The following is a 12,441-nucleotide window of genomic DNA, read 5'->3' on the forward strand; positions in this document are numbered from 1 at the left end:
GGAGCCCCAAGGCAGGACAGGCAAACATCTGGGAGAAGAGACCCCTGTGATGGGGGAGAGCTCTCTCCCTCCCCAGAACTGAGGGATTTGGAGGAGAAGCTCCACTAGCAAGTTTAACCCACCAGCCAGGTAAGATTAGTCATCTACCTCAAGATTGGCTGGTCACCAAATGCAGAAAACTGCTGGCAGGATGAGCTGCACCTCCGCCAAACCCAAGGCAGAGACGCACCGAGCGCCAGCACCCCTCACGTGCCCCACCTGGACGTCTCCGCTGATGGCAGAGTCCTCCAGCATCAGCCTCCTGGGGACTGAGGACCAGCCTGGCTTTAAGTGCCCTACAAACAGCTGAAGCTGTTACTGTTCTCCTCAGTAAGGATGTATTTCCTCTTGGAAGCCACTGAAATACGTACTGGAGTTCCTGAGTCCTCCTCTGTAGATAATTTCCATCTGTAGGAGAAAGCTTTCTTTACTCTCCTGCTCAGCCCAGTCCCTCCTCTGATGGGTGCTGCACTGACAAGTCTAGAAGATATTCCTACAAACACCCACCTCAGTGGACTTGAGGATGTCCCTCATGCCCCTCCTTTCAACACACTCCTGTTCCTAAGAACTCAGCAGAGCATGAATTTAATGATCCTCTCACAAACCTGTGCTTTATATCATCTCTCTAAACACCCTACCTTTTTTGCAATTATTATATATTAGCTTGAATAATAGCTCTCACAGCTCTCCCACCTTTCATGGTAATCTAAAAGACAACGTTGGAGAATATTGGGACTCCAAGCGTAAAGGTGCAAGTACAATCTGTGACAGGTCAGACAGACGCTTTGTTAACTGTGATCCTAGTGTGAGAGCACTCAGCCACCATCTCCCCCCTCTGCTCCCCTGTTTTCTGCTAAGTGATCACAAAAGCGTTTCAGAAAAAAAAAAAAAAAAAGGAAGAGGTGAGGAAGAACAATCTTTCCAGTGTGAACAAAGCCAGGTATCCATCCCTGGGAGGGATGGACTCAAGTAGCTAGCTGATTGCCACAATGCTAAGAAGAAATCAAACAGCGGACTTGTGACGATACGGAGAGGTGGCTCTTGGTAGAGCCTGTAGGAGCAGCACTTCCAGTAGTATCTTAGCTCAGAAGTAGGGGCTGAAAACAATCACAGACTGCTAACTCTTGGTCAAAAGCATCGTTCTTCTAGTTGGAATAAACCTCTTAGCCAGACCTCTCAAATCTTAGATAATTTTACCACCACATTAACAAACCGCAAGCAGGCAGAAGGGTTTCTAATTTGCAGATATAGATCTAATGAAGTTCTCCTATAGATGTTTCTATCACAGAGATCAGACAAACTCCTCTAATCCTAACATATCTGTTGACTATACTTCAAGTGATCTGTGCTAACTGACTGCATATACAGCCTTCAGCTTTGCAAGTGTGGACTAATGCATGCCAAATAAAACTTCCTTTCGCCAAGTTCTGGGGTAAGGGTTTTTTCCCTTGCATTTGCGGGGAGGTAACAGTTATAGTCAGTCAATTACCAGGGCTCAACCCACAAATTCTAAGTCATTAAACAGTGATTACACAAGAGCGTGTCTGATCCTGCTGTTAGGGATTGTGGTAGCAGAAGTCAGGCAGCACCCCGTGGCAAGTAAGAATTTATTCCATTACAGCCCAAGACATTTCTACAACTTATTTCTGAAATCCAGATGGATGGCTGCCTCTACAGAGGTGCTGACAAAGGTAGCTGCCTATCTGGGTTTCAGAAATGGAAGTACATTTCTTTGGGTTCACGTAAGTCCTTGGCCAAGACTGGTCCCGGTTTTAGCACCACTGGAAGAAAACACCATTTCAGGCCATTTAGGCTCAGAGCCTCTGAGCAGTGATGCTGGAAGGAGAAGATCCCTGTAAAAGGCCATCAGAAATGGATTGAATCTGTTTGCACCCTACTGAAAGCAAGGTTGCCCAAGGCACAGGCTCGTCCCTGCTCCATGCAACCCTCCAGTCCGGGCCAGCAGGAGAGCAACACACATGGGCAACAAAACCTTGAAGCAGGATGGTCACTGCAGAGCATATGTTCATCCTCTGGTTACTTCAGTGCAGACACACGATAACTGTTTAAAAGGGTATAAAAGTACGCATCTGTTTAAAAACAAAGGCATTTGGTGTTTGCATTGCAGTGGGATACTGCATTTTAAGCTCAAAAAAAGCTGTCTGCACATGTTGGGAGGGTGACGCCTTCCCCACATTTTGCCATTCTCAGGGCTAAAATGCCCATCTTTAGAGATGCTTACTGAAAATTATGTCCTTAGTGTCTCTGATCACTGCACACCGCAATTTGCAGAAAGGGATAAATGTAACGAGAGAAGAAATGCTCTTCCACTGCTTCTGCCAAGCTTGGCCAGAGGGGACAGGCAGGGACAGGCGATCACGGAGGATAAACTACCTTCTTTTCACCTCCATTAAAACAGCAGGTCCATGGAAGGAAAGCCATTGCTCTGGAGAGTGCTGGAAACCAGGTAGGGAAGAGCCTTGCAGGCAGCTGTGTGAGGTTTGGGATCTCACGAGGTCCATGCTCCCTTCACTCAGGCCTTGGGTTATGGTCACCTTGGGTTATGGAGTCATGTGGGTTTGTAAGGGATCAGAACCTTAAGAAAAACATAAGGCTTGTGAACACAAAGCCATTAGGTCGGTGTTGTAAAGCTACACACAAACCACAGCTTATGCTGTCCTAATACCTGTCAAGGAAGTTTAATAGGGGAACAACATGATGCTGTTTGTGAAGGAAGCAAAAAGCTATCCAAACTTCATGGGGTCACGTTACGAAGACAAAAATAATTTATTCAGACTGAGGAATTACAGTACATGTTTCACAGTCCCTTTCACCAGAGGGTCTACAAGCTAACTAGGACACACCACAAGGGAAACAAAAGAGTAGGAACAGGATAGACGAGGAGGGACAAGTGAGAGCAGTCTGTTACAGAGCAAAGGCCACCACATGGTTGAATAGCTTTTACGTACATCTGAAATAAATGTTTAACGCCCGCAAAGAAGTCTGACAACAGAAATGGAGAAAGCTGGCTGAGGGGAAGGCATACAGGGCTGAGGAATGCAAGCCTGCTTCACAGAGCAGACTTTGATGATTTAAAACTTACAACAAAAGAACAGGAAAAATGAACATTTCAAAGCAAATGCCTTTTGGCATTTGGGTCTGTGTGGCAGGTTTCCCTGATGGCAGTCCGGCAGGATCATGGTCTGAGAAGGTACAGAGGATGAGGAGGAAGCTGGAGAGGTCTCTGATTTTGTTTTGATAGGCCACATCTCGTTTGAATTTCTCTGCAATCAGAACATTTCCCAAAAACATTTTGATCTTGCTGAACTGGCAGATTCTGACCAAAAATAATCTCCTTTGCCTATTTTAGTTGTAACCATGGAAGCCAGCTTTGCACCGATCTTCAGTCAGAGACAGAAGGATGGAGCGAGGCAACAGAGGTGAACACAGAGAAGGTGGGAAATGGGGCTTCAGCAGGGCTTTTGCGGTGAGACCAGTCAGACCAGGAAGCATTAGCACAGACAAGGGGGAGAACTGGAATTACGTGGAGATTTAAAAGAAACAACTCAGACTGAAGGGAACCCAAGGATCTCACTGCTTGGGGAAACCATGGTATGTTGGTAGTAATTAGATGAAAAATTACATTACTAAAATTTTGTTTTCTTTTTAAAGTTTAGCAGGGACACAAACACATTTCAGACTCTATAAGGGAAAAAATTCCCATATATATATATATACACACACACACAGTGTACAACTGTATATATATATATATACACACATAGTACACAACCTGGAAAAATGTCCAGGTTGTATACTAAAAACAACTACTCCCAAAATACCTGTCACTGACAACATACAGAGGCAGATGCCAGACGAGATGGATTAACAGTCATGCATGTTCCTAAATTTTCATGCATAGAAGGAGAGACAGACAATATTCTTTAAAATTTAGTTATATAGTACAGGGAGCAAAGACATCAGTTCTGTGTGTGTGTCATACTCCCAGTTCAATTTATAGCAAGCAGAGCATTTCCAAGGTTTGCTTACTCTTAAAAAACCATTTGCAAGTTCTTAGCATATGGAGCAACCCTGCAATATGTAGTAACAGACACGCTCCTTTTCTGAAAAGGAAGCAACAAATCAGATTACAAAGAATAAAATCACATAGTTCCCAATTTCCTGAATCTCCCTTGAAAGAAAAGATGTTGGTCCTTCTTATATGCAAGGGTTAGTCAATAAGGCCTCCGGACCATGTTTGGTTTCTAGCACATTTTAGCAAGCTACGTGCTGGCAACTGTCTAGTGCATTAAAAACTGCTCCTAAAATACTATGCAAATATTTTTATTTCAGAAGTAAATTCCTATGAAAACTTGTTCTAAACAGTTCAACTTAGACGTAGACCTTAATCTACCTCAGTTTTGATCTGAGATGTTTTTCAGAGGGGAGAAAAAGAAAAAAAAAAAAAAAAAGCCCTGTTACACAGAAGTCTGTCCTCTGCCTTGTGCTGAGTGACATTTCTGCAGCTCAGCGGAAGAGCAGCCACGCCATGAAAAAGCAGACGATGGCAGTAGGTTTGATCGTGGCTCTGCTGCCCACAGCCTCTTATCTGCCCCAGCAAGACTTAATGCTGCAGTTGTAATCCCTTGTTAACAAGCACAAAAGGCAGCAATAGTTAAATAAATACTTTCGGAGGTTATCAGTCCCTTAGAGAGATGCTCATCCCCCGCCTTCAAACAGATGAGACTTGGCCAAGTGCGTTCGGGACTTGCACAGGATTCCAGCTAAGCAGGCTTTTGGTCGCGAGCACTACAGCTGTGTTGAATAAATGGGTTCTAGCTTGCTGCTCTTCCAGACAGGAGGGCGGTTTGGGCCCTTTTCCAGCAACCACTGGCCTTGGAGAAACTGCAGAGCAAGTTGCTGGCAATCTCCTGCCAGAAGCCCAGCCTCGCTGCTCAGGGCTTGCTACCGGCTTGGCAGCCTGCTGCATCCACCTAGCTGCCGTCTGCATCCCCTCGCCGTCCTCCTGACTCCCTGCCAAAGCCTGCGATGGGAGCGGAGCACAGGGAGGATCTCAGCCCCAGGTTCTGAAAATAAAAAGCATAAAATCACAGATGTATGCCAAGTTGAGGAACACAGGAGTGTCTCCAGCTCTCCTGTGTTGCTGCTTGGGGACCGCGGGCTATCCGTAGTTATTTTCCCCTCGCAAAGTTTTGCTCAGCTACCCAGCCCTGCAGAGGAAGGTTTATGGGATTAAAAAATAAAATCTTTCAGATAAAATATTTAGGGCACAGGAGATTTCCATATCAGCTCATAAAAGATTTAAATGCTAAAATGTAAGTGGTGTTTTGGGTATTATTGCAAGGCAGCTTCAGGAATGGAAATCCTAGGAAAATGTTTCAACCCATAAAGCTCAGACAATACTCATAAAATACGTTCTGATCCAAGAGCTGCCAAAAAGATAAGTAAAACCAAACTCACCAGCACCACCGTGATAGCCAAAGAGCTTGTTGGCTGAGGTGGCTGCTAGTGGAAGCGGAGATCTCACAAGAGTTAGCTGCCATTCCTGGGACAGACCGACAAGCAGTGCCAGTCATCTCAAAGGCTCATGCTGTCCTGGCACAGGGAATGCATCTGGATTTCAAGGGACCCAACTGGACGCATCGTGGGAAGGCCTTGACTTTACGCCCAGCACTACGCTCTGTTTCAGGAGAGTTTAGTTCCCCGTCAAGGAGCTACATGGAGAAGCTGTTATGCCTGGTGGAAACACCCGGGGTTTCCAGCAGGAGCACGTGTTTCCATGTCATCCCACAGGACATGCAGCCACATGGCCTGTGAAGTCAGCCCTGTACGGCCTGCATTTGCAAATGCCTCCCCCAGGGGTGACTTCTGCCTTATTTCAGATGATCTATGCAAATTCTTCAGCTCCCAACACAATGAGAAGCATCTCCAAGACAAACACAATACTGGGAACTTAAATACTAGCTCTGACATCGCGTGATAGGCAGGATGATGAGACATCTCAACGCAGAAATATTTATCACAATACGCATGTGATGGCCCTTTTAAGCAGCTTACCAGTGTTTAGAGTCTTATGAGCAGCTCCATTAGGAGAATACATTAAAATCAGTCAGATATTTTCTCTGGGGCATTCCAGTCTCACTCCCTGGACATCCTGGAGCAGTCACGTCACCCTTTTGCACCCAGCCGTGCCCTCCAGCCAACCTTCTGCCCAGGGACACCATGCCTCCTCTTGCTGCCTTCTCCGTAAGCCTGGACTGCAATTGCTTGCATGTTCCCCATTGACTCCTGGCTTTTTCCAGCTGTTTTCCTTCTTTGTGGCTCTCTGCTCTTTACCACATACGGCTCCATTCCAATCACTCTCCAGTCACCAGGGCTCAGTTTATATTCCAGTCTTAACATGCTCCTCCGATTTGTGTATCAGCTTCTATTGTTTCAGCTATCACTAAACAAAGGACGGCGCACTCACTTCCTCCCTTGGCCTCAGTGAAATGCTGCCAGCAAACCCATCAGCCCATGGATCAAAGAAATATTTTCTAGCAGTTGCACCCAGGAGTATTCTGGCCAGTCTTACCGCTTAGAGTCTGAGGACGTCATTCTGTCTCCTTCCATAACCCTCCTGAACAAACGCACACCCACAAACCGCTTCTGCATGCAAAGTTTTCTACCTCCTACACCAGCTGTCCAATGCCACCAGTGATTTTAAAATCCTCCCTGGTGGTTTTCAATCAACACAGTATTCACTGTTGTAAACTAGAGGATATGCCTTGAGTAAGTATAGATCTGCATGGGGAAAAAGAACACGATTCGCTTGCATATAAATACCCACTGTGATTTGGGTATTCAGAGGCAGAGGCAAGCAAAGCTGATACCGCTAAAAGCAGTGATGAAGGACCTACCACCACTCATTCCTCTGCTGAGCAGATCAAGCAAGTGAATCAGCAGGATTACTTTAAATTATGGACTAAATGGACGCTGTTGTCTGTATCAGATTAGTGAGCACTCGGATGACGTTCCAGGCAGCAAAGCTACTCCAAATACTATTGTGAACAGTAAAAAAACTGAGGTGCTAGAGCCAGCTTTCAGTAGTGCAAAGTCTCCCTATTTTCAGCCAGGCTCCACAGGAGTTGTTCACACCCAGCACAAATGAGAAGCCTCACCCAGATGTTTCAAGGGAGGGGAACCTAAACCGTATGGAACCCAAAACCGCACAGATGTAGGAGACATACAGTCTGAAGACGCAAGTGCAGACAAGTTGTCCGAAGGGATTCTGTGGCAGATGTGAATGGCACTGGGGGATTCTTATTTTGTTTCATCCCTAAACATTCAGTTGACAGATTTCTGCATAGCCAGAAGGAGCTCTTTTGGATCCTCATCTTCTAAGCAAATCTTCAATTGCTCAGAAGGCTGGGATTATTTGGTTATATAAAATAGCTTTAATGACTGTAGGGCCAGAGATACTTTTAACCAAAACAGTAACGAACCACCATCTGATAGCAGAGATGCAAGACTAAACAATTTAGAGAAAACCAATCCAACTCACAAGGCAATATCTCATTCTCTTAAATTATAAAAGTGGCCAGTGTTTTTCATTCACTGTGCAAACAGAAAAATAATAGCGCATTTCCCACGGGAGGCACTCTTGTGCAGCTGTTTACTAGAAGTAATCAGCCAGCTCAAAAGGACTTAAGGAAGTCAGTCTCCTTCTCCCCCCACCTCGCAGTAAAAGTGGATAGTAAAAACTACTTGGACTGTCTTTAGCTCCTATTTTGCTGGGGATTTAAAAAGAGCTCGACAGCCTGATCTGTAAACCTCCCCAACTAAGGGCAGGCCAAGCATGGACAGCTTCTTGTCAGCATCTCACAAGCCGTATAAATGAAAATATTCGTCTCTTCTAACTTACAGCAGCTTGAACCTAACAGTGATGGTTTTCATGCTTGAACATATTGCTTATGCTGTCTTTTTCCCCATACTGTCTTTAATGCTCCATAGCAATATTCCGGTGGCTGAAGCCTCTCAAGCAGACCAAAAATGCATAATAGGCAGCAATCTAAAATATTCAATCCAAATGTTGTGGTTTCCTCCAGTTGCAACATCTTCCCTTTCTGCACCCAGTGTTTCATGACACCTGGACAGGCAGATTATATTAAAGCTCATGCCTAACTTTTCAAATGATTTCTCATCAAGTCTCAGTGGGAAATAATTGAAGATTTAACTAATCATTCCTTGAGGCCTCTTAGAGAATATTTTATCATTTTTCGTGAATATATTACGAAGAACTTCAATGAAGTGCTCATCCAGCAGGACCACTGAAAACGAGCTGGAGTGGCTGGATGACCCATCACGCACCTAGATGAGGACTTGGGACATCCTTGGTACATGGGAAAACACAAACCCCATCTATTTCTTCCATCTGTAAAAACCAGTCCAGTAAAAACACAATAGTAAATGTTTTCCAAAATACTATGCTGCCTTTCTGAATCAAACCAGCAAGTCTGACACGAGCTGTTCTGTGTGACATGAAATACTCCTGACTAACTCTCTGATCTTCACTGTCACCTGAAACCTGGAGGACACCACATTGCCCTGCCAAAATGCAGCCACCATAACTCACGTTGATCCCTGCTATAACCTGCTGCCACAACAACCAAACTCTTTCATCAACCAATCTGCAGCTCCTTTCTTTCCTGACCTCTGATCCATACAGCGCCTCTCTGGGTATCGTACAGAGCTATCAGATAACTACAGCTGACGTCCAGACTCCCCCCAGCCCCCGGGTAAAAGCCATAACGCTGGGTCATGTCAGACCCCGAGACAAAAAAAAATTAACATGTTTTTTCTGCAGTGTCTAGTAGGGTTAAGGAATCGTTTAACCAGAGACAAAAGCCAAAAGAAAGGTCCAAAAAAGGTTTTGAAGTAACAGAAAATACCCCCAGGAATGTCAGAACCAGACGGTTTTTTCAGTAATATAATTCAGAGCCCTGAAAGCAGAATCAGATATAACCTTACTAGTGTTTCCTTTGGCAGAAATAAATATTTTCAGCTCCCTCCTGCAGATTCTTCTGGTGTGAGGTAAAAGAAAATCCGTAAGACTGGTCACGATCAATATTGGGAATATCTGGGGAGTATTTCATACATCTCATTACTATAAACATATTATAAACATTTTGCTCTATTCTACTCTGCCTCCATCCATCGCTTTTATCTCATGAATGAGAACTGCTGCAGGCAGGCAACACATGCAAGTTCCTGTCTCAGCATTTAAGATACTGCAGGTGTTATGAGTTACTGGTCTTAAAGTTTCTGGAGTCACTTCCACTTTTAAGATAATTCAGATATTTCCCACTACTTTTGACATGTTTCAATATGGGAAAGCAAAATCAGCTTCATTTTAGCTTACTAACAGGTCATAATATTGACATTGCAATGCACACAGAAATGTTCAAAATCAGTTCTCTTTCATTCCCAAATGCCCAACTCTGTATGAAACCATGGTAAAACAGTGAGTAAATTTCTGATTAAGGTTTTAGTTTACATTTGCCTAGCGTTAATTATCATCAGAGAGCCAACATCTGTGCCACTGCCTATTTATTTGTGGGCACACAAACATATACATATATACACACACACACATTTTGAGTGTATATACATCTAGACATAAATATATTATTTTACCTGGCTGCTTTCTAACTGGAAAACAAGTCATGGATGTGGAGAGAAGGGGACAGCTGAAGGAGGAACGGGCCATTGCCTCACAGCACAGCCCATGGAAAACATGCTACATGCAGAACAGCCCTCAGGAGGCAAAAGAGCATTATATTTTCCCTCCAAAAATTCAGAAGCATGTTGCATGTCCCTACAGACTCTGCACCATCTTAGGACAAATCTGAGACTGTCAAAAATCAAAAATATTTTTGTGTGCCACAAGTTGATCTTCTACATGGCGTAGTTTTGCATAAGAATCACTAAAACGAGAAAATATTTTATCTCTAAGTAATATTCTTGTCAGCAAATCTAGCACATAGAAGGTTGGGGAGACAAAGAGGCTGAGTTCCAATACCGGACTGTAGGAAGGCATGTCTACCACATGACACAAAAATGCTGGAATGTCAAGACCGTGAAGAAATGTTAAAAGCCAGTAGTTTTTAACTACTCACTCTACCAGCTAACATCTCTGATACAGTCCAGTCATGCAGCAACCTCAGAGCTAGTGTGTCAAAAGGAAGCAAACGGGGTTTAAGGACAAAACACCAGTCACTTAAACATTATAAAAACATGAATCAGCAATCACCACAGAAAGCAGTTATTAGGATGTGGACTCCCCTATTCGCAAAGTACAAGCCTGTGAAGCGACTCCTTGCAAGGGACTGCAACAGTGACAGCCTTGACCTCCTCCAGCTGAAGAGGAGGCAACACAGCAATTTCTCCACACTTGGAAATAATTGCCCAAAAAAATACTCTCCCCTGTTCCTTTGCCCTGCTTTTCAGAGGTGGAGCAGAGCAGAGGTACAGGCTCAGGGAAACAGGAGCGCACACCTGCACATTTATAGCTTGGAGGTTTTTATGTTATGGAAGAAAACCTTCAGTACCTGCTGTCCTAGGAACAGAAGATCCTCCATGAGCCTTGAAGTCAATGCAGGACTCCTCGCAGCAGATCACTGACCCGCAGCAGAACTTTGTATCTGGGGGAGAGAAAGTTTGGCAGAACAAGGTGCCATGTGGGGAGGGAAACGAGGAGCAGAGCGAGAAAACACTTCTGACCAACCAAGGAGGAAGGTCAGCCACACTTAGCCAAGGCTATTTTGTAAAGGTCTAGACGAGGAGGGTTCGGTTTAGTTTGCAAACACTAGCCTTTCAAACAGAGTGGACAAATATATTCCCTATACTATGTAGTCCCACCACAAATGACTTGAGTAGGGCCTTAAGCCTTCAACAACCTCATCCCTGCATGCTGAAAGCTACCCACCCACCTTAAGCCAAAATGATAGAACAAACATCATCATCTACACATCTTACTGCTGCCAGCAAAAGTTCTCTCTCTAAAATAGATCCCAACACCACCCAATCCACCAATGGACATAATTTTTCCTGACCTTTCTCTGATGTGCCAAACTCTTCCATTAGTGAGTTAATGTTCAATGGTCAGCATGTTGTCCTTCAAAGGATAACAAATCATTTTGTAAATGCGGTGGGTCCTGGAGGTACTGTTATCTCTAATTTACACAAGGAGAACCCAGAGACAGCAAGAGAAAAATTTTCAAAAGCTTTTAAATGACTGTGAAACTGAAGTAATTTTCAAAAGAGAATTGGGCACTCTAGATCTGAAGTCAACCTTGCACGTCCTTCAGTCACATCTCAAAATTAAACACATTCTTAATTCACTTTAAGGCAAGATCCTCAAAGCAACATAGGTACCTAAAGAGCATCATAACAGGAAATTATTTCCAAGTCTAAGATTCAGAATTAGCCGTGACTTCTCCCCTCCTCCAATAAAATAACTGATAAGGTGCCTAAGACTCCACAGGAACACAGACTTTTCAGCAACAGAAGGTATTTGGGTACCTCAAGTTTTCTTCCTCCTTGCTGAGATCCCACCATTTTGGCTGAGCTGAACCTCTTAGCACTTATGCACGTGGAAGCCCACTTGAGATTGGGAAGCCGTGAGCGTGGCTAACGCTCCTTACCACGTCTCCAGCATCGGTTCGAGAGAGCAGCTGCTCCGATTTTCATTTAAAGACATGGCTGGAGGAAGAGGGAGTGGTTGGGGTGGCATAAAAACAGCACCCGCCGCTATGGCAAGGTGGTTGCAACCTCTCCCTGCTGAGAGAGGCGCTGGGTTTGGACTCTGCCTCCAGGGCCGGTTTTGATTTTTATCCAGTGCTGTTTTAACGCAAAGTGTGTAGTAAGCAGCCCGTGGAATGGTGCCAGATACCTGCTCCCCACCTCCGTTCAGGGGAGGTCCCTAGCGGTAGGCCGCAGTCAGGCTCCCACTTGCTTCTCCTCTCTGGCTCTGCGAATCCTCTCAGCGCCATGGCACAACTTCAATAGGAAGGGCTGAGAGGTTGCCTACAGCCTGGGAAGGGACAGGTGGATTTGAATATCCCTTAGGAGAAGGAGGACCCAAACCCGAGTTCGACCACTTCTGAGAGAAGAATTAAAACCATTACTTTATTATACGAAAACCACCACACCAGTTATTTGTATCTTAAGCAGCGAGCACAAGGCTGTGAGCCGAGGCCTCAGCAACAGGGCAGGTTTGACTCCCCCGGCCGGGTTTGGAGCTCGCAGTGTGGGAGCTGCTCGCGGGATGCAGCATGAGAGCTGGCATGGGGAACTGGGGGAAGAAGGGCACCCCAGAGCCCTAGCAGGCACCAGTGCAGA

At 44.9% G+C, this 12,441-nt stretch overlaps 1 protein-coding gene across 8 annotated transcripts in view; it reads right to left on the reverse strand.

Annotated features, from left to right (window-relative positions):
* Positions 1–12,441, reverse strand: part of MSANTD1 (Myb/SANT DNA binding domain containing 1) — a 50,048-nt gene that overhangs the window by 24,938 nt on the left and 12,669 nt on the right. For 3 of the 8 annotated variants that reach the window (XM_080590604.1, XM_080590609.1, XM_080590608.1), the window contains exon 2: positions 10,650–10,742. The exons of 2 other annotated variants lie outside the window; for them this stretch is intronic. In XM_080590604.1, the coding sequence (XP_080446730.1) occupies positions 10,650–10,742 (93 nt within the window). Of the gene's footprint in view, positions 1–410; positions 847–10,649; positions 10,743–11,153; positions 11,561–11,622; positions 12,167–12,441 lie in introns of those variants that run through there. 3 more of the 8 variants (XM_080590613.1, XM_080590607.1, XM_080590611.1) reach the window with 3 other exon arrangements.

This window comes from Anser brachyrhynchus, assembly GCF_964034855.1.
Source record: "Anser brachyrhynchus genome assembly, chromosome: 4".
NCBI classification, from domain to species: domain Eukaryota; kingdom Metazoa; phylum Chordata; class Aves; order Anseriformes; family Anatidae; genus Anser; species Anser brachyrhynchus.